The 27,301-nt window shown below is 42.0% G+C and overlaps 1 protein-coding gene across 1 annotated transcript in view; it reads left to right on the top strand.

Moving 5' to 3' along the window:
* CCDC170 (coiled-coil domain containing 170) overlaps positions 1-25,384 on the top strand; it is a 53,280-nt gene extending 27,896 nt beyond the window's left edge. Inside the window, 5 exon segments of the mRNA XM_030853153.2 lie at positions 4,095-4,295; positions 8,621-8,794; positions 11,138-11,380; positions 21,511-21,747; positions 23,890-25,384. Coding sequence (XP_030709013.2) covers positions 4,095-4,295; positions 8,621-8,794; positions 11,138-11,380; positions 21,511-21,747; positions 23,890-24,090 — 1,056 coding nt within the window. The 3' untranslated portion in view covers positions 24,091-25,384.
* Positions 25,385-27,301: the final 1,917 nt, after the last annotated feature.

Below are 27,301 nucleotides of genomic sequence, written 5' to 3' on the forward strand. Positions count from 1 at the left end.
GTTTCCATTGGGTTTAATCTTAGGGCAAAAGTTCCCTCTCTGGAAAAATCAACAACTACTTGTCCTTGGGAAGTAAATTAATTCTGTTAGGGCATTATGACTTCACTTCCAAAATCCAAGCTGCTTGTTTTTGAAGTATGATTTATTTCAGGGCCTTCTTTTTGTTTTTAAAAAATTGAGATATATATTCTTTATTACAATCCACCCCCTCTTCCCTGCCCTATTCCATGTATCTCTAGTGTTGAAACCCCTGGCACATCTTGTGCCACAGAGTATCAGGGATATATTAACAAATGGTACTAAGAAAAAGGAGGAGAAAAAAAAAAAGGAAAGAAAATCACATTTCTTGGTGTGAGAAACACGACACAACTTTACAGTTTCGATGGGACACGTATTTTCACCCGGGCATTGGCATTTGGTGTTCCCAAGAACTGAGTCAGATTGGAATGTTAATTTATTTGAATAAAAATATGTAAATTTAACTTTGAAAAGACTTGGTGGTATCATATTCATGGAGATCTAGGTAAGCGTATGCAGGTAAGTTCTGTGGTGCATAGAATATAGGGAAGTTCATAGCTGTTTCCTCCTCTCTGGACGCCAGAATCTTGGCAGGGAGGTTGGGTAGGTTCTGCACAGGTCAGCCATCCTGGTGTTTTTAAAAGTTACACTCTGCCGAGTCTGCAGGTTCCATGGAACGCTTTCAGGTCCGCCCAGGGTGAGGATGCAGGAGGGACCCCCTCACCTCTGATTCAACACATTTATTCCTTATTTGTCTTTACCAGAAAGACTTCTAGTTGAAAAACAGGCTCTATGGGCTGAAAAGAGTTTGAGAAACACGATATAACATAATTCCTGAAAGGCTCCATAAACTAAGAAAAGCAAAGGACTGAGTGAACCCACATACTGGAGGAGTAATACTGATGATAAAAGTGGATGCAGCTAAGAATAGAACTACCATACGACCAAGCAATCCCACTACTGGGCATATCCCTGAGAAAACCATAATTCTAAAAGAGTCATGTACCACAATGTTCATTGCAGCTCTGTTTACAATAGCCAGGGCATGGAAGCAACCTAAGTGTCCATCATCGGATGAATGGATAAAGAAGATGTGGCACATATACACAATGGAATATTACTCAGCCATAAAAAGAAACGAAATTGAGCTATTTGTAGTGAGGTGGATGGACCTAAAGACTGTCATACAGAGTGAAGTAAGTCAGAAAGAGAAAAACAAATACTGTAGGCTAACACATATATATGGAATCTAAAAAAAAAAAAAAAGGTTCTGAAGAACCTAGGGACAGGACAGGAATAAAGACGCAGACGTAGAGAATGGACTTGATGACACGGGGAGGGGGAAGTGTAAGCTGCGACGAAGTGAGAGAGTGGCATGGACATGTATACACTACCAAACGTAAAATATATAGCTAGTGGGAAGCAGCCACATAGCACAGGGAGATCAGCTCGGTGCTTTGTGACCACCTAGAGGGGTGGGATAGGGAGGGTGGGAGGGAGACACAAGAGGGAGGAGATATGGGGATATATGTATACGTATAGCTGATTCACTTTGTTATAAAGCAGAAACTAACACACCATTGTAAAGCAATTATCCTCCAATAAAGATGTTAATAAAAAAAAAGTGGATGCAATATATTGAACTTCAGTTGGGTATGGGATACCGGGCTACTCGGATTATCTCATTTAGCTCAGCTGCTCATCATAGCAAAGTCTATGAGTTTCAGAGAGGTTAATTTCTTGCTTCAGTTAACACACTGGTGAGTGGTAGAGTGAGAACTTGGAATCAGGACTGTCTCACTTTAAAGTCCCTGTTCCACAGTCTGGTCTACATCAGGTGTCTGCTTCTTCCTTCAGGGTCATTATCACTCTCTGAGTCTAGTTACTGCACTTGCTCGAGGTCATTACTGATTGATTTCCATTGAAGACTTTGCTCTCCTCTGGTAAGGTCTGCAGCGTGTTGACTGTGGCTAAGTGATCACACAGTTTTCCATCTCTCCAGCTGAGATTTTCCGCATCTGTTAGCTCTTTGGTTTCATTCTCTTTTCCAGGTGAACTGTGAGACAGGAGAACTGTGGAAGGATCTTCAGGTGGAAAGACTTACTTTCTACTGGGAGTCCAGTGTGAAACCACATTTTCAGTTGCACAGAAACGTGTCATCCTTGTACAACATAGTATCATTAGACAGTGCCTTAGGAGCCAGTATCTTGAGGACGTGGTTTGATAGCCCTTGTTCTGTAGGTTACTTTGTATATGGTACTTAATGCATTTTTGCATTAAGGTCAGATCTACTATTGCACTAAAGGTAGGAAACATGAAATGAGGGTTCTTAAAGCCTCATAGTCTATAATGAAATTATAAATTTCCTTTGGAAATGGAATTCCTTGGATATGATGCTGAGCAGCTTGCCATCAAATAGCTGATTTTAAACACCCAAAGGAGTATAGAATTAATTGAATTATAGGCCTCAGACCTTGAGAGCCTTAGAAGGACAAAATTAGAGAGTTCAGAGATTAAGTAATTTAACCTTCCTTGATTGGCCCAATTCTAGCCTTCTCCAGTGACTGGGAACTCCACTGCCTGACATGTGAAGATGCTTAAAATATGAGGTAAAAACAAACCCACAGAATTGCATATATAATATCTCAACTATATTTTAGCAATACATACAAATAAATTATTAAAAAATATTAATAGTTGTTGCCTCTGGGTGGTGGGATCATGGGAATTAGTTTTGCTTATTTACACTTTTGTTTTTGTCCGTAATGAATCTTCTTATACAGTGAGTATGTATCACTTTGAAATTATTGGGACTGGGGGAAATTCTTTACCTTAGAGTAAGATTCTTTGATTTATACCTTTTGGTCCTCAACTTGAGCTCTGAGGGCAACTCAGAACAAATCCTACTATTCTTCTATATAATCGCTTTTTAAATAGTTGAAGACAGCTTGAATGTCTTCTTGCCTTTAAATTTGGTTGTTTGTAGATAGGCAAACAGGAATTTTTTTTTTTTTTAACCTGAGACTGTAAGCCTGAGACCGTCAAGATATATTAATTTCTGTGAGAATGGTACTGAGTATTATGTAAATATCTACTACTTTTCCCCTTTCTTCTTCCAAAATAAACCATCAAAGCCAAACAAATTTATCACCTCAAACTTGGTGTTTTTATCGAATTCAACATTTTCTGAAAATTGGATTTGGCAGAATCAATCTGAGTAATCTCAAAGTGTACTTGAGGTGTTTGGTAAATTTAAGTTCTTGGTTTAAGGGAAGGTCAGGACAGAGAGGGAAACTCCAGGAAAGGATGGAAGCGTTGGGCAAGGTAGGGGGTTGTGTAGAGTTTTGGGTCCTTTAATGGAGAAATAGTGATTTTATGCTTTAGAAGAGGAGGTGGTGATCAGATTTCCTTGCCTTCTTATACTCTGCTATTGACCGTATTTAGAGTCATTATATTAGTGGAATTTTGCCCTTTCAAATGCTGAAACGATGACATTACTCCAAAACTATTCAGCACAGACGCAGTACCACTGCACTTCAGTGCATGAGTAACCAATATGCAATAGAAAGTTCTAAAAAAAGCTTGAAAAAATATCTTTCTGCCCTTGAATTCCTGATAATGTCTCAAGGTTACCTATCAAGATTACCTCATTGTATAATCTTAATCTGGTATATGTGGTGAAAGAGTTTCTCTGGAAAACTCAAAGTACTTTGAAAACTCAAAAGTTTTCAAAGTACTTTCTGTCTGAATTCTTTTTCCAACTAAGCTTTGAAACTCCTAAATTAATAGTAGTTTTAGGAGTAAGTGTTTTCCCGAAATACTTCTCGAGGAACCTGTTTAAGGAATTATATAAAAATTAAAAATACCAGTAAAATATTTTATTAGCTAACGAGTGTAGATTTATTTCAAGCAGAGGCAAATGCAGCTATCCATTACCTATTTTTTTAAGTTAATTGTTGCAGAGAATCTGGAAGCTGGTGTTATAAATAGTTTTGTCCCTTCCGCTAAGCAGTAGATTTTAACACTTTGTTGCATCTGAAACAAGGCTTATCCTTGTTCTGTTTCTTTGTTTCCAGATGGTCTTCCAGCTTGAAGCCCAAATATCTGAGCTTGTTGAACAGTTGGGAAATGAGTCTGGGTCTCACCAGAGAGCTCTACAGAGAGCCCAGAAAGCAGAAAAGAAGTTGGAGACTCTTCAGGGTCAGCTGACACATCTGGAGGGAGAGCTGGTCTCTGGAGACGTTTTGCGAGACAACTTGAATTTCGAGAAGCAAAAAGTAATAACCTGAGGGCATGTCTGTGGGTGGAAACATCTGCTGCAGTATAAAATTTCACCTGGAAATATTTTGAATTTTGCAGTACTTGGTAGATTGGTTAAGTTCTGAGTTCTGAGTAAATTTCAAGGAACAGTGGATGTTGTTTTGGTGTTCCTTGCTATTGTTTGGAGCTTCCTTGATTCAAGTTAATTCAATTAAATTCAACAGGTATTTATTGAACGTCTGTTATATATGAGACTCTGAAGGTTTGGGGGGTAAGGTATAACACGCAGTTCTTGACCATAAAACCTCATGATTCAGTAGAGGAGACAGACATTCAAATAGTTTGCTGTACTATAAGGCTATAAGTGTTATAATAGATGTATTGATCAACAGAGTGCTCTAGGAGTCCAGTGAAGGGAGTGATAAATTCTGGATGAGGGGAGGATTTTACAGTGGAGGAGATAATCGAGTTCACCTTCGAAGGATAAGTAGGGTTTTAGTGGAGAGAAAGAGCAGATACTGTAGGGGAGACAGTTTGAACAAAAGCATGAAAGTTGCAAGTGCATAGTATATTCAGAGAGCGCAGAGTAGCTGTTGCCATGTGGCTGGAACGTGGCATTCTTGGCGAGGCTCTGACAGGCGAGCAGATTGGAATGGCTTGGATTATGAAGATTGAGTTCTCTTTATTCTGTAGACTATGACGTGTAATAAGTGACTTCTGAACATCACAGTATTTTAGAAAGATCTCATCACTGTGGAGCTGGGATTGCAGTGTGGAGAGACTCAGAAACGATAGTGGCGACAAGGAAGGTAGAGTGAGAAGAGATGGGGTCTAAGCTTAAGATTTGACCCTGGGAAGACCATTGGTGACATCTGAGTGGCAGTTTTGGTAGAGCGGTGGAGAATAGGAGGGGTGACTAGGAAGAGAAGGGCTAGAGACTTATACGACTACCAAGGCTGGTGACCAAAGAGAAAAGAGGCATGAAGCCAAAGCTATGAACAGGATCAGAGCAAGGTTTTATCGGACAGAATGGCAAGGTACATGTTTGTACCTTGTCACGGGCATCTGTAGGGGAAGAAAAAGAGACAGATGGGCTCAAGAGCATAGGTGCAGAGTTTGGCATGAAAAATACTCTTCAGCTGAAAAATCTGTACTCTGGACACTCATTCATTTTCATCCTCTGTACTTAAAAAAGTTGAGGACGCATCACGCCTGTGTTGAGGGTTGGATATGCAAAGATGCCTAAGAGGTGTCTGTGGGAAATCCTAGTGTCATGGATGAGATGGGCAAATCAGGGCACAATGAGTACAGTTAGTGCTACAATCGAGATAGGTATACAATGCGACAGGAATTCAGATAAAGGAACTTCTTCCCTATTTCTGTGTGTGAGGAAATGAGCCATATTCACACAAGCGGTCACATGTGAGAGGGGCCTGAAAGAATGAGTAGGAACTTGGCAGGCAGAAGCGGTGGGGAAGGAATTTGAGGCAGAGGGGACAGCAGGAAGGATGAAGAAACAGAGGGTGACAGGGAGACTGGAACGTGATGCTTGCCGAGGCAGAGGCAGGAGGCAGCTCTCAAGGTGGCAGGAATCACTGAGGTAGGGCAGGCTGATTACGTGAGGCTTTATCCTGTGGGTAATGGAAAGCCACAGGAGGGTTCTGACTCAAAGAAAGGTTTTTCTGCAGGCAGAGTGGCTCTGAGAGTCTAGAGGCAATCCATATTGCACATTGCTGGTCTCTCTGAGAAAATGTTCTCCTTACCTTCTTCTAGAAATAACTATCCCTTCGAGACTCAGCTCCAATGCCACTTCCTCTGGAAGCCTTTCCTCAGAGGCTTAGTTCTTCACGCAACACGTACCTGGCTCTGTCACGGCACTAATCACCCTTTTTGTATCCATGTCTTAATTTGTCTTTTCCAGTCAACTCAGAACTTCTTGAGGCCCGGGGAAATCATTTTTTCTGGATTTTTCCAGGGCTTAGAGCAAGAATCAATAAATATTATTTAAATAATAGAAGAAGCATATCAAAGGCAAGACTTTTAGGTAGATCGTTGTCTCTTCCCGCCTTCACTAGGATGACTCATTAATTTTAATTGAGGTTATGCCAAAACAGCTTTCAGTCATGCAATCAAGTTGTGTAAACTGATTCTGCCCATGGTGAATCTCTCGTAGATAACTGCCTATAAAATAATCATAGTTGCCTTACTGCCTAGTAAGGCTAGTAGGTATGTAAGATTGAAAAGCAAAAGTGTATAGAGATTAAATTTAAATACAGGTAATTGAGGTAAATTTAAACAGTAGGCATGTAAGATTGAAAAGCAAAGGTGTATAGAGATTAAATTTAAATACAGGTAATTGAGGTTTATACGACATAGAATATATTCATGCTACACTGTGATTCAAATGAACAAAATGTACAGGAATCCTGTCAGCAACCTTAACTTTCTGAGGCTTGGCCAAGATCCTTGAAAAGGCACTTTCTCTGTGGGGTCTTGGCTCAGTCCTGCCTTAATCCCCTTTGGCCTGCTGTAGATCCTTGAATACTGAGTGGATGGGTCACGTGTAGAAATAGAAAGAGAGGCTTTTATACCTTCGCATGAGAGGTACCAACTCTATTTTATTTAAAATACAAACAGTAGCAGTTATTTCACTTTCATCTGCATAGATTAGAAATGAAATAGTCCATGAGGGGGGCTGACCCAACATTAAGAAGTGACAAACTGGGGCTTCCCTGGTGGCGCGGTGGTTAAGAAACCGCCTGCCAATGCAGGGGACACAGGTTCAAGCCCTGGTTAGGGAAGATCCCACGTGCTGCAGAGCAACGAGGCCTGTGTGCCACAACTACTGAGCCTGTGCTCTAGAGCCCCCGAGCCACAACTACTGAAGCCTGCGAGCCACAACTACTGAAGCCCGCGTGCCTAGAGCCCGTGCTCTGCAACAAGAGAAGCCACCGCAATGAGAAGCTCACACGCTGCAACGAAGACCCAAGACAGCCAAAAAAAGAAGTGACAAACTGATGATTCAGAGACAAAAACAGCCTGTGGTGGTCCTGTCACACAATACAGCAGCAATGTCTGTAACGGCTGTGACTTACAGGAGAGATGAAGTTTTACGTATGCTTTTCAACAAAATTGGAAAATATACACTTACAAATAATTTCATTCTGATGACTGAAATATGGATAGCTCTGTGCTTTAAGCTGGCGTGCTTTAGTCATCAGGAAATGATACTTTATACTTGTTTAAACATGTAATTGCCTAAAAATGCCAGATGGATGAGTTATTGCAATGAGAAGGAACTTTCAAAGATAGAACCCAGATCATGAAATTATGTTATAGAAAGCTCATTGATGGATTTATTTATCCATCAAGCACTTAGTAAGGATTAATATCTGGCATGATGAGATAAGCCACAGAAATCAAGTGGAGGAGGATCCTAGGGTAGTTTTGTAACTTTAACCTGTTACAGCTCAATTCCCTGATACAGCTCAATTTTAGAATGTTGTTCGTTTAACTTTGATACATTAAAAACTTTTAAAGACATTTTCTTTTTTTTTTTTTTTTTTTGAGGTACGCGGGCCTCTCACTGCTGTGGCCTCTCCCATTGTGGAGCACAGGCTCCGGACGCGCAGGCTCAGCGGCCACGGCTCATGGGCCCAGCCGCTCCACGGCACGTGGGATCCTCCCGGACCGGGGCACGAACCCGTGTCCCCTGCATCGGCAGGCGGACTCTCAACCACTGCGCCACCAGGGAAGCCCTAAAGACATTTTCTAAAGAATTTTAACTTACAAAAACAAAAATGTTGCCCAAGTTTGTTTGTATGGAGAGCTCTGGTTTCAGCGTGATTTGTAGAAACCAAGAAGTGTAAAATGGCAACCAGCTAATTGGTCAATTTCCACCTTGGAGGCCAGGACCCACTTAGGTGGACAAAATTTCCATGGAAGGTACGTGGATGAGTGGCTCGCAGGGGCTGGATTAGCCAGTAGATCCCAGGAGCTGGGAGGGTCATGGTAGCAGCAGCATGTACCCAAAGCAGAGAGATTCAGATGCAGTCAGGAGCATTCCACATTTGTCAGGTGGCAGGGTTAAGAAGAGTGTATAATGTTAGACTGAACATCAAGGCCCCTGACCAGGAGAGTCAAGAGAATTTGGACAAGGAACAGAAAGTGGAGCGGGCAAGGTGGTTCAAGAATTCATCACCAAGCACTGGAGTCAGGGGCTGGGCTCTGTACTGGGTTTAATGAGAACTACCTGTAAGCTTGGGAGAAACACAAGGATTCTGTGAGATCACCTGTTAACTCTACTTTTGTGTCCCATTTTCATTTTTGTTCTTGGGTTTAGTATCTTAAATTTCTGGATCAGCTTTCAGAGAAGATGAAGTTGGACCAGATGGCTGCTGCACTTGGCTTCGACACGCGTCTGGATGTAGTTTTAGCTCGCACAGAGCAGCTGGTCCGCCTCGAGAGCAGCACAGTCATTGAAAACAAGACGGTCGCCTACAGTTTACAGAGAAAGGTAGGGGATATTGCTGGTGTTGAGAGAGGGAAATTCTGAGAAACTTAAATCTTGAAAAATAATTTATTTCCACCATATTTGCCAGTGTGGCTAGGAAACATATTATACAAATATGTATTTAGAAGCTGAGTCTCTGTTTCAAGTCTGAAGGGAAAGTAAGTGTATCATCTAAGGTTATGTTTGACTGTGAATAGCTTAAACAAGTAGAAGGGGTTTTTTTGGGTATTTTTTTCCCTCACATCCATTTCTGGAGGTAAGCAGCTTAGAGTGAGTTGGCAGCTCTACTCTGTAAAGTTTCCAAGGACCCAGGCTCCTTTCAGCTCAGTAATTGCCCATCCCTAGCGGGGTCCTTCTTGTCATGGTTCACAGTGGTGCCTAGAACCATTATATCTGTGTTCCGGGCAGAAGGTTAAAAAAGAAAGGGATGAAGAAGAGGGATGCAAAAGAACATGCATGAGCTGTCTTTTAAAGGAGGCTCCCAGAGTTTTCTATGTGAACTTGTGTTTATATCCCACAGCTAGAATGTGTTCTGATGGCTAAACCTAGCTGCAAGGGAGGCTGGGAACTGTAGCCTTTACTCTGGGTAGCCATTTGTCTAGCTGAAGAAGTCACTGTTTCTATGACTATGGGAGAAGAGGAGAGCTGGACAACGTCTAGCAGTCTCACCTTTATATAAGCTCTCTTGCACTAGAAAGTAGAGAGGAGAAGAGTTTACTTTCCACTCACTCAAAGGAAGACTCAGAAACAGTTTAGACTACATAAATGAATGGATGAAACGTAAAAACATAATTATCATGTAATTATTGGCATTGGGGAAAGAAATAGGAAAACACAGATGTGTCCTTAGAATAGTTCTTAGGAGAAAATTCTGTGGTAGAATTATCGTGTATAGGCTGCTTAATGAGTCACATCTGGGTTCTCAATTTGGTTCAACCAAGCTGTGTGACATTGGGCAAATTATATACTTCTCTGTGTTTCCTCGTATTTAAGATGGTGATGATGCCTACCTCATGAGGTTGTTAATAAATAGCATTTTTGTACTGTTGGTTCATAGAAGATGCTCTATTCATATTTGACCTCTTCTCCATTTACTGTATCTTAGGGAATATTTTATAAAAGAAAGCAGACAACCCCTAGTACCATCAGAGACATTAAACTGAGCTACAATTCTTTCTGAAGTTCTCAGATAATTGATTTTTCCTCAATATCCAATATTATTCCTTCTTAAGTATTATATAATTATTAAAATGACTAGCATACAGAACTTACCATGGTAAATTTGCAGTAGAGTGAAATTTGACATGAAGAAGCTCAGGAAAGGGAGTTTAGTTAGAGAAATACTAAAAGCGCCTTGTTAAAAAAGGATGTGGGCATGGACATTGCTGTCACTGTTAGACAAGATATTTAAGCCCTCATTTCAGTAAGCCCTTCACACCTTCAAACACTTTACTAATGCAGAATATATAATTAGGGAAAATGGGATGGTCTTTAGCTCTAACATTCTATAATTCTACACGATTCCAATTCCCAGTGTTTGTAAGAGATGAAAGAGGTTCCTGTACTTAATATTCTACTCACTAATTGTGACATATGAAGCCCAGGAGGATTTTTTTCTCCTCATAGAGTCCATAATCTTTTTCTAAAAACCATTACAATTTCTTTCATCAAGTTTGACCGTCGATGCTAAGTGCTATTTGCAGACCCTCTTCAGCCTGGTTTGTGGATGGTATAAGGTCTGGCGTATAGTAAAGACACTAATGAAGCAATGCCTTCTTGAAGTCCCTTCTATTTCTAAGATTTTCAATATATAAACAAAGCTTTCCTCAAAACCTCCTTCATATAGCTTACTTTAAAAATATATCAACTCCCACGTTTGGTGCCACTCAACCTGGTTCTAAGTGATTGAAAGTAGTCGCACTGGGTTTTCGGTACTAATTTACACTTTGTCTTCTTTCAGAAAAGACCAGTAGCAGTATAGTTGCCGTGGGGTGTTGGAGAGGATTTTGTCTGTCTTATTATGTTCTGCTCTTGATAAGCCCATTTTAGTAGTCTTAAAAGTAATTTTACACTTTTATTATGATGCACATAATGTTGGAGGGAATCAGACATTGAAAGCCTACTCCTTTGTGCATTTTCTGTGGCTCTTTTTGTCTCATACTTTGCAGCTACCAAATTAATGCTTGGAAACATAGGGATAGAAAAATGCAATCAGGAAAATCTGATGGTTTACAAATTAGTCTTATTGAAGTGTAGATAAAGATCAACATTATCTGAGTAATTCATTTATATTTACTGACTATTCAATGATTATTAAAAAAAAAATCCCTGTTTGTATTAAACCAGCTAAAGACTCAGAAAGAAAGACTGGAGAGCAAAGAGCTGCACATGAACCTCCTCTGGCAAAAAATAGCCCAGCTGGAGGAGGAGAAGCAGGTGCACTTGGCATCGGCCGTGGAGGGGGACGAGGGCAATGTCACCATCAGGAAGTTGCAGAAGAAGGTGGAGAGGCTGCAGAAGGAGCTGAGCGTGTGTCGAGAATCGAACACTGACCTCAAAGCCAAACTGGCTGACACCAGTAAGCTTCAGGCAAGTGCTCAGCTGCATTTCCTTGTCACTGTCTGTGTGTGTTTCCATAAAAGTTTATGCAAAAGCGTGACAGCCTTAAAAGGGACACACCAGGAAAAAAAAGCTGAAAATCTCCTCTGATTTTCTAGAGTTGTGAGAAAAATGCAAATATCCCACAGATCAGCAGAGTCGATCAATTTCGTGTCTCTTCAGTATTTGAATTGAAGCCATAGTTGCTGGGTGAAAAGTCAGTCAAAAAGGGGTGAAAAGTCAGTCAAAAAGTCAGTCAAAAGGGGTGATGTGATGTACAGAAAATAGAAACATTTCTTCAAAGTGTGGGTGACTATCATGGTAGGGATCATGTAGGGATTTTTCACATGGGAATTTGCTTAGAGAAAATGAGACAATGAACAGAAGTGTTCACTGACAAGACAGGTGTGGGTTGTGCTGTGCGATGTGTCACACCAAATGGTGAAGAGGGCAGACAGGTTGGGGTGGTGTGATTCCTGGATTCGGGGTGTTCGGCTTCTAATGAATACAGAGAAGAACGAAATTAGAACTTGGGATTTAATAAAAATATTTAAATATCACGTATGTGTGCCACTGGCCATAATACATAACTTCATGTACGCATGTCACCCCTGGCACATACCCATGTCGTGAAAGTGGGCAACGATGATGTCCTTGCTCTTTGCAGACACGGGCTCTGAAATGGACTTTTGGAATGTTTCTGAATCTGGACACAGACCAGTTGGGAAAAGGAATCTGGAATGAAGCCGCACTTGAATCTGTGTAGCAGGACAATATTTTAGGGCATTTTTCCCACCCTATTCTCCCTTCTGAGTCATTAGCTTTTTTCCCCCGAAGCCCTTTTGGCATCAGGAGGAGGCCACTAGGTAAAGGCTTATTTCCCTAGAGAAGGGGAGGGCAGACTCCACCCAGGGGAGTGGACATACTTGAATGTAAAGGAAGGGGGAGGCTAGGGAAAGCATCTGATAGGGTGCCTGGGGGGGGGAGAAAATATCAGAAGTAAGTATCCTGGACACCCGTCTCATACCTTGAGACTGACCTTTGGGGGTGTGTCTGGTGGGTCAGGGAACACTGATGTGCCCTGAAGTCAGCACACAGTTGCTCCCTCCCTGGCTGGCAGGGGCTGCAGGAGGTGCAGGCGCAGGGGGCCTAGATCGCACCCATGCCCCGGGGCCTGAAGTTCCATTTGCGCTCTTGGGGCATACGGAAGGTAGCTAAAGATGTGCTCAAGAGAGCACACTGTGGGAGCAGGTGGCGGTGGCCCACTCAAGTAAGGGACACAGTGACTCGCCATCAGAGGTTCCCAGGCAGATGCGCTAAGCCATGATCCCGGCTAAGTGTAGTGAGAGTAGCCATAGGAGGCCTGGGCCAAGACAACCCTGTGAACTAGAAGTGGTGCTGGGGTGAGAGGAGCCCACACTTCGTGTAGCAGAGAGCGGAAGCGGGAAGAGAGCGGAAGCGGGAAGAGAGTGGAAGCGGGAAGAGAGCAGAAGCATTCTGTATACAGAATGCTTCTAGGAGATACAGGATGGGGTATTATATGATGTTCAATCCTGAAGTAAAAAATGGGTTCCCTTTAGTTTTTCTTTCAATTCTTTCACCATGAAGGAGAAAATCTTAGAGGTTACTATGTCCTAGAACACTTGCTGGTCTACATTTTAAACAAAGAATAAGCCTTGTGCTCAGTGCTGAGTACCAGCAATAGTACCTACTAATACCGTTTTGTTTTATTGTTAATACAGTGTTTGTTTTATTGTTGTCTCCCATTTGTGGCACATTCTGTTGAAATCATATAAAATTCCCTTTAAAATCATTAAATTCCTTTAAGTTAAAAAGGTGGTTAAGTTAAAGAAGAAAATGGATCACATAGGTGACTTGTGGACAGGTAAACATTGTGGAGGTAGAATGGGAATAACTGAAATATAGACAGATTGGAGAAGAGAATGAAAATGAGTGATAATTAAATGCAATAAGCAGGTGGATAGAAACGCTGATTGGCTGCTGCTAACACCGTGATAATTTCCGGGGTTTGGAGCACTGGCAGAAGAAACTGGGTAGCGGACAGGGGACAGGGCCAGCTCACACAGGGCCTTGTGTGTCACGCGAGGATGCTTGGACTTTTCATCTGGGTCCTGGGGAGCCACTGGGGAATTTCAAGAAGATGAGTGAAATTGTCAGGAAAGAGACTAAAAAGAAACAGAGATATGAGGAGAGCAAAGGGACTCCAGAATAAGGCTGTGAGCAACAGCATCAAGGGCAGCCGTGAGATGAAGACTGAATGACGATTTGCTACACTTGGCCTTGGGACATCTAAGGCTTGAGCGTGTATAATAGCAGATCTTGGTGGTAGTGAGTGAAGGCTCTGACAAAAAGCCGAGTTTCAGTAGGCTGAGAAATGACAGAGAAGTAGAAACAAAGATGGCGGCCTAGTCTTCTGGAATACATGGATGAAAAGGGAAGGAGAGACAGGAAAGTAAAGAAAGTTGGCTTGTGTGTTTAATTTGTTGTTTTATTTTGCATAAAGAGATGCACGTATTTCTACAGGTAAGGTATAGAAGAGACTGGATTTGACTGACTCAGCAATCACTCAGCCCCTAAACATTTAAGTAGAGTGCAAAGTCTGCCTGCCAGTAAGGAACAGAGATCTCTATAACTTACTAATACAGTAAATGACACCAATGCTGACTAATACAGTAAATGCTAACTTCATGAATTTATAAGATTTCAACTACAAAACAGCTTTTTATTGTTTTACTTGAGACATATTAGTATTCAAGACAGACTGATGGTATCAATTCTCCATCTTTGTACATCACCTATGCTTGTCCCTGTGTTAATTTTACTATCCATAAAGCAGTATTTCTGACGTTAGCAAAAATGGCCTTCTTGGGTTAGTTTCCTAGGGCTGCTGTAACCTAGTACCACGAATAGAGTGGCTTAATACAACAGAAATTGATTCTCTCACAATTCTGGAGTCCAGAAGTCTGAAATCAAGGTGTTGCTAGGGTTGGTTCTTTTTGGAGCATCTGAGGGGAACCATTCCATGCCTTTCTCCTGGCTTCCGGTTGCTGCCTACAACCCTTGGCATACCGCTGCAGAATTCTGATCTCTGTCTCCATTGTCACCTTTCCTTCTGTATGTCTCTCCTTTTCTGTATCTTATATGAATACTCATTATTGGATCTGGGGCCCACCCTAATCCAGGATGATCTCACCTTGAGCTTCTTATCTTTTTTAAAAAAATTTACTTACTTAATTAATTTATTTTTGGCTGCATTGGGTCTTCGTTGCTGTGCGTGGGCTTTCTCTAGTTGCAGCGAGTGGGGGCTATTCTTGGTTGCGGTGCGCGGGCTTCTGATTGCGGTGGCTTCTCTCGTCGTGGAGCACAGGCTCTAGGCACACGGGCTTCAGTAGTTGTGGCTTGCGGGCTCAGTAGCTATGGCTTGCGGGCTCTAGAGCGCAGGCTCAGTAGTTGTGGCGCACGGGCTTAGTTTCTCCGCGGCACGTGGGATCTTCCTGGACCAGGGCTCGAACCCATGTCGCCTGCATTGGCAGGAAGATTCTTAACCACTGCACCACAAGGGAAGCCCCAAGCTTCTTATCTTAATTACACCTGCAAATTGCAAATAAGACTACATTCCGAGGTTCTGGGTGGATATGTCTTTTGTGGGGTTGGGGGGGCACTCTTACTAAATTAGTCATTAATTTCACCATTTAGAGAGGGTTGATACAAAGTAATAATTTGGACACATTTCTATGTGTTTCGTTTAAAAAACTGAGATATAATTCACATGCTATAAAATTCACTTTTTTTTTTTGGCTGTGCCGCGTGGCTTGCAGGATCTCAGTTCCACAACCAGGGATTGAACCCAGGCCATGGCAGTGAAAGCCCGGAATCCTAACCACGAGGCCACCAGGGAACTCCCAAAATTCACTCTTTTAAAGTACAAAATTGAGTAGTTTTTAATATGTTGACAAGGTTGTGCAGCTATCACCATTCCCTAATTCTGGAACATGTCCATCATCCCCTCACCTCCCAAAACTAAAACAAAAACCTTCATATTCATCCTTTCCCCAAACTCCATAAACCAGTAATCTACTTTCTGTTTCTAGGGATCTGCCCAAAGCAACGCTAGTTGCTTTGTAGACGGCATGGGTTATGAATAGTTTCAGCTGAGTAGACTGAAACACACAATAACAGTGGCTTGGTCAGGAAAGATGTTTACGTCTTTCTCACTGCAAGGAAGCATGGACGTAGTCATTCCACGTTTAGTAGGATAGCTTCATGTTCATCACTGATCCTGGCTTGTTCTCTCTTTCTGCTTCACCATCCAGCAATAACTTTCCTCCTCAATGCCACCTCTTAGTGCAAGCTAGCTTCTGGCCTCATTCCAGGCACCAGGCCGAAGGAAAGGTGGAAGGACATCCTGTATGCCACTTTCCAGGAACAATACAACACTTCTTAGTCTTCGTTGGCTGTAACTTAGTCCCTGGGGCTCACTTAGATGAAGTCAGCCTAAGAAATGGGTCTTTATTCTGGGAAGTAATAAAAAAAGGAAGAATAGATATTTGGTGGTGAGCTTTCAGCCTGTACCATGTCGCTCAATCTTAGTAGGGAGCTGTGGCCGAAGACTGGTAGTCAGACAACCAAAAACTAGTGGAAAGCCATTATTATCTTCCTTGTAGTCTCTCAAGAAACACCCAAAGAAGGTAACATTCTTCAGCCACCAGCAAAGCTCTCTTCTGCTTTCTCACTTTCTTGATAATCTCCCACATAAGGTAGCTGCTTCCCATGCTCCTCCCACACTCCAGAACTTTCTCCAATCTAACCAGTGCGGCCTTTCTTTATATTATTTTCCCCAAACCTACCATCATGAGCTCAGCTCTGATTATGTAGATCCATGGACCTTGAGTTGCCCTGAACTCGCCCCACTTTGAACGTGTACGTCAAGCAGAACCTGTGAGGAAGAACCTCCCTGGTGCTGCGGAGGGGTTTGGGGTGTGCTCAGCCCGCAGAGTGGAGCATCTTCCTTTGATTTGTGCTGTGGTTTCCTCCTAGTGAAATCTCTGTGGTTCTTTGAGGAGGGGCACAGCATCATTGGGTGACCCTCCCCCGCTGCTGTCCCACCCCCTTTAGAGAGCCCTCTTGCAGCGCCTGGCTCCCGCAGGGTCCTATTTTCAGTGCGATCTCCTAAAAACCCTCCAGGTGGAGAATTCACATCCTCTGGCAGATTCAACAGGTCCGATGTTACGTCGAATCACCTTCTCTTTCAGGGTCTTTGGCCCTTATAACACGAGAGAGTTGTTCACCAGATTTGAAACGCTTTCCCTCAAGGAGGCAGATGCCAGATATGTTATTCACTGGAAGGGAAGCAGACTCGGAAGCTGGTCCATCCTCGCTGGGGTCTGAGTGGCACATCAGTCTTGTTTATGACCGTCTCTGTCCCACTGGGAAAAAATTGTGGGCACAGTCTCTCACTGAACTCTGGGCTGGATCTGATAAGCTCCCGTAGTTGGATTAAGAAGCCCATTTGCCTTGGCCCCCTTTCCCCACCCCCAACCCCAACCCCCCATCCTCCCAGCAGTCTCATTTGCTGGATCTGACGTAGGAGGCTGAGGCTTACTTCCTACCGCTGACTCCCAGTTCGGTCATGGTGGCTTGGCTTGGAGTCCATTACTTTCTCCCTGACAACAAGAATTCAGGCAGCCCTCAGGATTGTGATAAAGTCTCACATTTTTGAGAAATTCTTGGCTGTAAATTTTTCTCATTAGGACTTGATTTATGTGCTGCTAACTCTCCAAGCTGTGTTCCATCTCCTTTGGTAGATGGCCCACTGTAAATGTTTTTGCAATCTGAGTAGAAAGGCTGAATGGATCTCCTCTTCTGTTAATGTAAGGTTTATAATGCAACATAGCGATCCCAGAAACTTCTTGCTTTGCCCCATGTTTTCTCTGCAGCGCTGAGATAGTTGGCATGTGAAGGGAATCTTTATGTTTTAAAGGGAGATAACCTTGTTTTAAAATTGATATTGATTTCACTCATCTAATGTCCCCTATCTGTAAAATATTTGAAAATCTACACAATGTATTATTTAGAGCACTTGTTCATATAATTTATAAATAAATGTACATATGTATTCAGAATTTTTTACTGATAGGATGCATTATACATGTACCGATCACTCATGGGAAAGCTCCCTTCTCAATTTTTTATTTTGAAAAATTTCAAACCTATAGAAGAGTTGCAAGAATAGCATAACAGACATTCTTTTACCTTTCATGTAGATTGTTAACATTTTACTTACTGTTATATTTTGCCTAATGAGAGAGACAGAGAGATACAGAGAGACAGAGAGAGGAACCATTTGAGAGTAAGTTGCAGACATCATGACACTTCATCCCTGAATACTTACCCACTATATCTTAAGAACAAGAGAATTCTTCTGTGTGACCACAGTGCAGTCGTTACACTCAGGAATCTACATTGAGATAATATTCGAATATACTCGTACTATATACAGTCCACGTTCAAATACGGGTTTTGATAACTTGGAATCCATGAATGATCTCCAAGGTCGGCCCCTGCAGACCTGCACTTCGTGGGCGCCGTTTCCTCGTCTCAAGTGCTTGCCCTACTGGTGCTGGTTCATTGACGAAAAAGCTGACTCCGAATCCCCTCCCCCAGCTGTTGCTGGCATTTTATTTCCTGCATATTTCCCAAGCTACAGCAGTTGTTCTTACACCTTCTGGATTGCGAGCAGCTGTCAGTTTCCCAAGAGATTTCCTCTCTCCTGCATGGAGCCAGTTCAAAAGTTTTGAACTTGTCCAAGAGTGTCTGCCATTGACTTCCTCTCTGCCTGGAAAGGAATTTAATTTCTTAAGAATCTGTGTGTGTGATAGTAGGTACAAACAAGTTTCCAGTTTAGGTATTTGACTCAAGCTTTCTCAGTTTAGTGACATTACCCAGACAGTATAAATCTGATTTTCCATCTGGACATCCCTGTCCCAAGCAGGCACCTTTCCTCCGTATCGTGTCATACTTCCAATCTTAGAATAGCTTCTACCGTTCCTCTGACTTTCCAGAAGTGTTGGAGGACCCTTCAGAGTTTAGGTCAGGTCAGCTTGTGCTCCTTACGCCATAATTCTGGAGCTCAGTCTCCATGCAGATGAGCTCTGACCCCGAGACTCTGTCAAGATTTTAATCTCTGACAGTAGCCTCCAAATGTAGTCTGGGTAGATTGCAACAATCTCAGAATCCTTCATCAATAAATAATCAGCAGTCCAGAAACTAAATGCTCATGTTGCTTTATTATTGTTACTCAAAACAAAAAGGAAAACAGAAAAAGGAGGATTTCATTCATCAAGAGTAGCAGTATTTTAAAGCGTCTTTTCCATTGTTTTCTCTCCCTCTTGTTTCCTTGCTGCATGACACCTATATCTCCTCACAAGCCCCTCTTCCATCATCCCAAGTTCCATCCAGAAACACTTCCTGCAGCCTAGTTGACAGAGACTCTTTCCTCCCGCTCCTCTCTCAGCTTTTTATCGGGTAGATCAGTTTAGTCTCTCAGGCTTTCTTCTTCCCCAACACTCTCCCCATGACTCAGACTTGCCCTGGGAACAACAGGCTGGGAGTAGATGCAGCAAGAAAGCGTCTTTCTTTCTTAGGAAAGAAGGGATAAAATGAAAGGGGATGGGAGAAATCAGCAAACGCTCATTATTTGGTATCTTTTTATTACTTTCAGATGTAACCTTTAAATGATTTTCAACAAAATTAAAACACAAATTTATGCTTTTTCTTTGAGAATATGCCTGTAGGCCTTGTCTGAACTGTTAGGAGGCTCAGAACTAAATTCAGAGCTCTGCTGGTATTGGTGCTTTGTCCATCCCACGTGTACTTCTTTATTTCAAAGTAATTTCTTTTGATGCATTTAAAGGCTTCTTTGTAAATGTACTTTCCAATAACAACTTTATCAAGATAAATTCACATATAATAAAACTTACCCTTTTAAAAGTGTACAATTCAGTATTTTTAGTATATTCACAGAGTTTTATAAACATCACTGCTATCTAATTTCAGAACATTTTCATTACCTGAAAAAGAAATGGGGAACAGTTACTCCCCATTTTCTACTCCCACCAACCCCTGGCCTTTTCTGGATCTCTCATATAAATGGAATCATATAATAAGTGGTCTTTTGTGACTGAGTTACTTCCCCTAACCAATGTTTTCAAGGTTCATCCACGTTGTAACATGTATCAGTACTACGTTCCTTTTTATTGCTGAGTCATACTCCGCTGCATGGATATAGTATCTACTCGTCCATTGATGGATATGTAGGCTGTCTTCACTTTTTGGTGATTATGAATAGTGCTGCTACGAACATTCTTGTGAAGGTTTTGTGTGGACGTAAGTTCTTAGTTCTCTTGCATATATGCACCTTGGAGTGGAATTGCTGGGTCATAAGTCAACTCGATGTTTACAGTTTGAAAACTGGCCAACTGTTATTCACAGCAGTCACACCATTTTGCATTTTACCAGCAGTATAGGAGGGTTCCAATTTCCCCACTTCTTCACCAACACTTGTTACTGCCTATCTTTTTGGTTATAGTCACCCAGTGGATAAGTGGTAGCTCATTCATTTTTATTTTGAATGGTCAGTGAAAAAACTTTGTGCCTAATTATGCAAAACTACCTCAAATTCTTTTTTTAAAAAAATTGTGGTACAATATACAGAACATAAAATTTTACCATTTTTAACCATTTTTACATGTACAATTCAGTGACATGAAGTCCATTCACACTGTTGTGCAACCACCACCACTGTCCATTTCCAGAACTTTGTCATCATCTTAAACTGAAACTCTGTGCCCATTAAACAAGAGCTCCCCATTCCCTCAGCTCCTGGTAACTTCTGTTCCACATTCTGGCTCTGTGAATTAGCCTACGCCAGGTAACTCACAGGAGTGGAATTATACAGTGTTTGTCTTTCTGTGTCTGTTGTGTCTGGCTTATTTCACGTATAGTGATGTCTTCACAGCTCATCCATGCTATATTATGTATCAGACCTTCATTCCTCTGACTCAGATTCTTTTTGTCGGCAGATCTGGTATAATTTTAAATACTAAACTAATAAAGCAAATGTGCCTCATACTTGAGGATGCTCTGTTTTGGCTTTAAGATCCTGGGATAGCTTCTGAGAGAGAGGTACCACCCTTGCCTCCTGCCTGCAGTGAGTGCTGTGGCCACCTCCCAGTTCCCATAGACTCATTGGTAAAGTCAGAAGACATTTTTTCAGAAAAACTGCTAATTGCCCTCACAGCACTGATGACTTGCCACGGAGATTTTAAGTGGGGCTTCCTTGTGGTAAATCACCAAGTGAGGAGACATTTTGCTCTTTCTAATGTTTGTATACCAGGGATGACCCCTTGGCAGGGGTAAAAAGTGCAAGTTGCTTTCCCTGTGGAGCTCGGTAGAGTCTATGTGTGAGTACCACAGACTTTGTTTTAATATTTAACCCCTGAATCATGCTATCTACCATTTCATCTCATCAATCTTCCACATAATGATACTCTAATATTTGCTCATAAACTATAACTGCTTTAAGACATGTTCATCCAGTCTATATGCTTAGCAGAGTCTGTATAACTGGGTTGGATTCAATTCTTCATTCATGAAAGGAGTTGTTAAATGAATTTCATTGACTTAAAAAAATTTATTATTTATTTTATTATTTTTGGCTGTGTTGGGTCTTCATTGCTGCACGCGGGCTTTCTCTAGTTGCGGCGAGCGGGAGCCACTCTTTGCTGCAGCGCGCGGGCGGGCCTCTCACTGTGGTGGCCTCTCTTGTTGCGGGGCATGGGCTCTAGGTGCACGGCTTCAGTAGCTGTGGCTCAGGGGCTCTAGAGTGCAGGCTCAGTTGTTGTGGCACACAAGCCCTGTTGCTCCGCGACATGTGGGATCTTCCCGGAGCAGGGATCTAACCCCGTGTCCCCTGTGTTGGCAGGCGGACTCCCAACCACTGTGCCACCAGGAAGTCCCCACTGACTTCTGATTTGTCTTGTTCATACAATTTTCCTAAATAAATGCAGAAGAAATTGTCAGCGTTCTCTTTGACTGCTTAGATTAAAACTTTGGAACAGACCAAAGCTATTGAAGACCTAAATAAATCCAGAGACAAACTGGAAAAGATGAAGGAGAATGCTGAGAAAAAGCTACTGTCTGTCAACTCAGAATTGGAGACTACAGAGCATGGGGCTAAGGAGAGTAAAGAGAGGGCCAGAAACATGCTAGAAGTGGTAACCAGTGAAATGAAGACATTAAAAAAATCTCTGGAAGAAGCAGAAGAGAGAGAAAAGCAGGTGGGTAGAAATCTGGCAGTGAAACCTGACTTAGGAAAGATGGGGCAATTCAAAAGCTTGATAATTATTCATATATTTCTTCATAACCAATTTATCAAGCTTTCTATATCATTCTAACGTATCTATCTGTCTTCTATCATCTTTTTGGCATTAAAAGAACCATTATGATTTACTCCACTAAGAAAAACAATTCACATTTTTGTGGCGCGAACTGTAGCAAAGAAAAAGACATTCTTATTGAAGCCATGGAAAGCCTGTGAAAAGCCCGGTTCTGGTTGTGAAGAGGTTTTTATTATATTTGCTGATTGCCTCTGAAGTTTGTGTTATCCCAGATCTTCTAACGTTATCCAGGGCTGCAGCCTCAGGAGGGAAATTTTATCTCCAGCAGAGATCAATTGCAGGAAACAATCCCAATTCTCAAACAGTGGCACCCAGACCTGATGGCCGACCAAGCCCAGATGTAAACCATAAAACAGAACTCATGCGCCCGCTGGTTGCAAGGAGGAGTTTTATCTGGTGAGTCCATCAGGAGGTCAGGCATAAAAAAACATGTCCTGGGCAGCCTGACCCCTGCTTTTGGCTTTTATCTCAGTCTCTTTCTGCAGCTCAGAAGGGCACAGAGTGGGCTCTGATCCGAGGATATTTTTTCTCTTTGGCTGCCTCTGCTTTGGCTCATGTGTCAGGCCGAGTTGAGGAAGGCCAAACTCTAAGAGTGAGTGGTCTCAGAGGAAACCTTTCATCAACTAAGAGCATTGGCCATATTCAAAAGGGTGGAAAAGTTTGGGGAAAACTTTTTCATCAGGGAGACTAGGCTGGAAAGAGTGTTCTGTTTCCCGAGTTGGATTCAGCATAGGAAGGATGCTGGTAAGTGAATGAGCACGTGATGAGGATGTGTGGAAGGCACTTCCTGGAGGAAACATCTGCCTTCGGATTGGATCACACCTTTTCTAAAATGGAAGGTACCTCTGGAGAGGGGTTGTCTGGCCATCTCTAGTTGATCTGCTTCTGCTTTTGCCTAGAATCACAGCAACCAGTCAATGAGAATTTGAAGGGGTATAAGGCACATTTTGTCCATTTTCTCTAGCTCCACAGTGCTCATTTTTCCTTTTGTGATGGACAAATAATTGTCCCAGAGAGTCCAGTGTTGTGGATTGTGAGGTGGCAATCTGTGTGATGTGATTTGATCAACGCTTAGAAGTCCTCCATTTTCATCAGCTCATACTTTTTTTTTTTTTTGCCATTTGTTCTTCCTTTTGTTTAAGAGGTTCATTGCCCAGTTAACATCCCAGTGCATAAATGCTTATAACACAAGAGACACAACCACACCAACAATTGTAGAGCATTTCCTAGTAGGCAGAACACATACACAGTCATCGTTTCATTTGATCCAAATTTCAGAACAGCCCTGGGAAAAAGATATGCTTAGTCATTCACCCTGGAAGTGGGAAAATGAAATCTTATAAAGGCCAGAATCTCATTCATAGTTGCTGAACTGGGCTTCTTGATTTGGTAGCCGGTACCATATTAATTGGCTCATCAGAAAAGTGGTTATGAAATTGCTGAAGGTTAGTGTCTTTAGAGGTAATTTAGCAGGCTAGCCTTCTTTTCCTTCTTCTTCTTCTCCTTCTTCCTCTTCTTCTTCTTCTTCCTCTTCTTCTTCTTCTCCTCCTTCTTCTTCTCCTTCTTCTTCTTCCTCTTCTTCTCCTTCTCCTCCTCCCCCTCCCCTCCCCCACCCTCCTCCTCCTCCTCCTTCTTCTTCTTCTTCCCCTTCTTCTTCCTCTTCTTCTTCTTCTTCTCCTTCTTCTCCTTCTCCTTCTCCTTCTCCTTCTCCTTCTTCTTCTTCTTCTTCTTCTTCTTCTTCTTCTTCTTCTTCTTCTTCTTCTTCTTCTTCTTCTTCTTCTTCTTCTCTTCCTCCTCCTCCTCCTTCTTCTTCTCCTTCTTCTTCATCTTCCTCTTCCTCTTCCTCTTCTCCTTCTCCTTCTTCTTGCATAAATGAGAGAATTAATCAGAGAGCAATGAGAGTAAGTAATTTGCCTAGCTCATGCAAACCTGGGTTTTCCACAGATGTTTGGGTTGCATTTGGTCTAGCTGTGTTGAAACATTTTGTTCTCTCAATCATTGTGGTTCTGTTTGACATTGCAGCTGGTGGACTTCAGGGAGGTGGTTTCTCAAATGCTGGCCTTGAACATGACCAGTCTCGCTCTTCCTGACTATGAAATCATCAAATGTCTTGAAAGACTGATCCATTCACACCAGCATCACTTTGTCACCTGTGCCTGCCTCAAAGATGTGACCACAAGGCAAGATGGACACCCACAAGGCCACTTACAACTTCTTCATTGAACACCATATCTCTTGAGGGAGGTGGAGATGAGAGATAGGACAGAGTTCTCAATTTCACAAATTCCCCAAACCTTTGAAGTTTGATCAGTGTGTGAACATCGTATACTTTGATGATAGAGCAAGAATCGATCATGGGCAAAAAAGGATCTCAAAGGTGCCAGCCTTAGGTAAATGTTTGGCGCTAAAATCACCTATTATTGTATTTGCTAGCACTTTGGGACCCAGATGAATTTCACTAGATTGTGTATCTAGAATGGGAAATGATGGTAGGGGATTAACAATTATGGGGTTTCCATTATGAGTCAGGAGTTCTACTACCCAATTTAATTCTCATAATAACCATGTGGAGAAACTTTAATGTTTTTACTTTACAACCTCTCTGGGGCTTGAGAGGTGATCTTGGTTACCTACCTATGATTGCAGTTAGTTAGTGACAGAACCAGAATGAACACCAGGTTGGCTCAGTATCAAAGACTGCACCTTCTCTGTTATTTCACAGTCCTACTGTTTCTCCTGAAATTCCTGCGATTCTGGTGGAAATTGCCTTCATCACAAAGGAAGGAAAACATCTGTACAATCAAGGATTGAAGTCCAAAAGTGACTGAGATTTATGAGTGTAACCCACATGATTTCTTTAAAAAGCCATACACGGGCTTCCCTGGTGGCGCAGTGGTTGAGAGTATACCTGCCGATGCAGGGGACGCGGGTTCGTGCCCCGGTCCGGGAGGATCCCACATGCCGCGGAGCGGCTGGGCCCGTGAGCCATGGCCGCTGAGCCTGCGCGTCCAGAGCCTGTGCTCCGCAACGGGAGAGGCCACAGCAGTGAGAGGCCCACATACCGCAAAACAAACAAACAAGCAAACATACACTGTCATAATACTATTTTTCCATTTTGACTTATCATTAATTGTATTTCCAGATTCATATAAGAGATTAAAAATGGTCCATACTAAAAATGGTTAGTCCTGTACTTTTTCCTTATTACACAAAATTACATTCCATTTATCTAAATATGCATTTATATAATATTTCCAAAATATAACTCAAGCATAGATACAATCATCTTTAATACATACAGAAATATTTAAAGTGTTTGAATATAGTCCTTAGGAATTTCTGGTGGAAAGACTATATGGGATAAGAAAAATAAATTCTGTCTATGTATATATGTCGATATGCGCATTAACTATTTGTCGTTTGGACAAATTGAGAATCCCTTAATAAAGCCATTTCCCTTCTTGTTGAAATGCCAGTTGGTTGTCGGCTTTCCCTCTGTGGCCTTCATGCCAGAGGTGGCAGGCCAGCTTCACACTTTTGTGTTAGATTTTGTTCTTCTGTAATATCCATGTATATTTCATGTTGTCCAATAAAATGCATTAGTGTGATGTGATCTTCTAAATAGAGTTTTAAAATATTTAACATTAACCCTTCTACCAAATCACTTGAGTAATAATTGCAGCTGAGGTTGTTATTCTGATCATTGTGTGAGACATTTGAATGTATGCTTAGAATATCTCAATTAGAAAAAATTTAACTTGATCCATCTACATTTCCAGTTTTACTTTATCTTATAGATGAACAGCGAGTGATTCAAGGTCAAGGGGTTGTGCGCTGAAAGTTTTAAAGAATGTCTATATTATTGATATTGTAACAATTAGGACTTAGAAAATGAAGTCTAATTTTCACTGGGGAAGCATTTCACAGTTACCTTTGACTGGGAAGGCTCTGCCCACTTTACACAGCAGTGATCTTACCCACTTTACTGCACACCCCACTTAGCTTCTTCCCAGCAAGTGGGGTCTATATGCTTCTCGTTCCCCTCTGCAGCTTCCACGCTGCTATTCCTTCACCTTTGTATAAGAACCATCATTCTTTTGAGGCTCTCGCTAACTAATATATAACTTTCTTCCAGTCCTTACTGCAGTTAATTCACTCACATCCTGTCTATTCTTCCTATGTAAGACTGTTGAAATGGTCCAGAGGTGTCTTCTCCACTCTCATCAAGTACTGCCTTCATCTTAGGTGCCTATAAGGCAAACCCGTGCAACATTTTATCTTTAGTTTCTTGTTCTTTCAGCTCTCATACCTTTGCCTCCTTTGGTTTCAGCCACCCAACTCCTAGACTGGAGTTTCTAGTAATCCAGTGTAGGCTACCTTAAACAAAGAGATTTTGGGATGCTCAGTTGAAAGATTCAGGGGTAGACTAACTTCAGCGTGGCTAGATCCAGGGATTCAACATTGTTTTCTGGATCCTTTTTGCTTTTATTCATCTTTGTCTCTGCTTGATTTGCTTGTCTTTGTCTATTGGACTCACTTGCTCCTTCTGGAGATGATTTCTCTATGTTGCCAAGAAAGATGGTCATAAGCAATTACAAAGTCTTTACAAGTGAGGAACTGAGCTGAGAAAGAGAGATTCTCTGCCTCTAACATTCGTGGAAGAAATCTCGGAATAGTTTAATCATCTCTTCTTGGTCACATACCCCTGAGCCAATCACTGTAGCCAGAAGGATGAACTCACTGGCTCGCATCCTATGCCAACCCCTGCAGTGAGGGTGGGATGGGGTGAGCCTCTAGAATAATCTGTTCAACCAGAACCACATGTAGTAACAGAGGGGAAGTTCCCCAAAGGAAGAGAAGCTGGACGGACAGACAACACACACCTATTACACACGGCCAAATTCAGGATCTTCGAATCACCTAGAACTTCTCCACCTCTGAAATCCTAAATTCTCCATAGCCTCTTATTATCGCAGAACTCTATCTCTTACTCCCAAATAACTGTTCTTTGAGATCCCTTGGTCCTCCTATTTTCTCCCTACTAGACCTGCTCGTCTTCACTCCCTCTGGAGCCAGCCGACATACATCTTCAGTCATTCTCTTCCTAACACCTTAAACTTCTTGTTCCCTTGCCCTTCTGTCCTCAACTTGGAATTAATCCCAACTACCAATGTTTTTGCTGCTTTTCCTGCCCCACTGAAGGAGACTGGAGGAAATCACATGAAAGCACAGCTAACTGGTATGCCAAATCCACGGCCTTTGATTTCACTTGAGCCCTTTGTACTAATTGGTAATCCTTCACCGTTTTCCTGGTTAGATCTCACTGCCATTCTCCAAAATGACTGCTGCAAATATTCTCCATTCCCTCGAGGCTCTTACCTTGTCTTTTCCTTCTTCACTGTCAGCCGATAATCTCATTTTCTATTTCACCCAG

This window comes from Globicephala melas, chromosome 14 (assembly GCF_963455315.2).
Source record: "Globicephala melas chromosome 14, mGloMel1.2, whole genome shotgun sequence".
In the NCBI taxonomy this organism is placed as follows: domain Eukaryota; kingdom Metazoa; phylum Chordata; class Mammalia; order Artiodactyla; family Delphinidae; genus Globicephala; species Globicephala melas.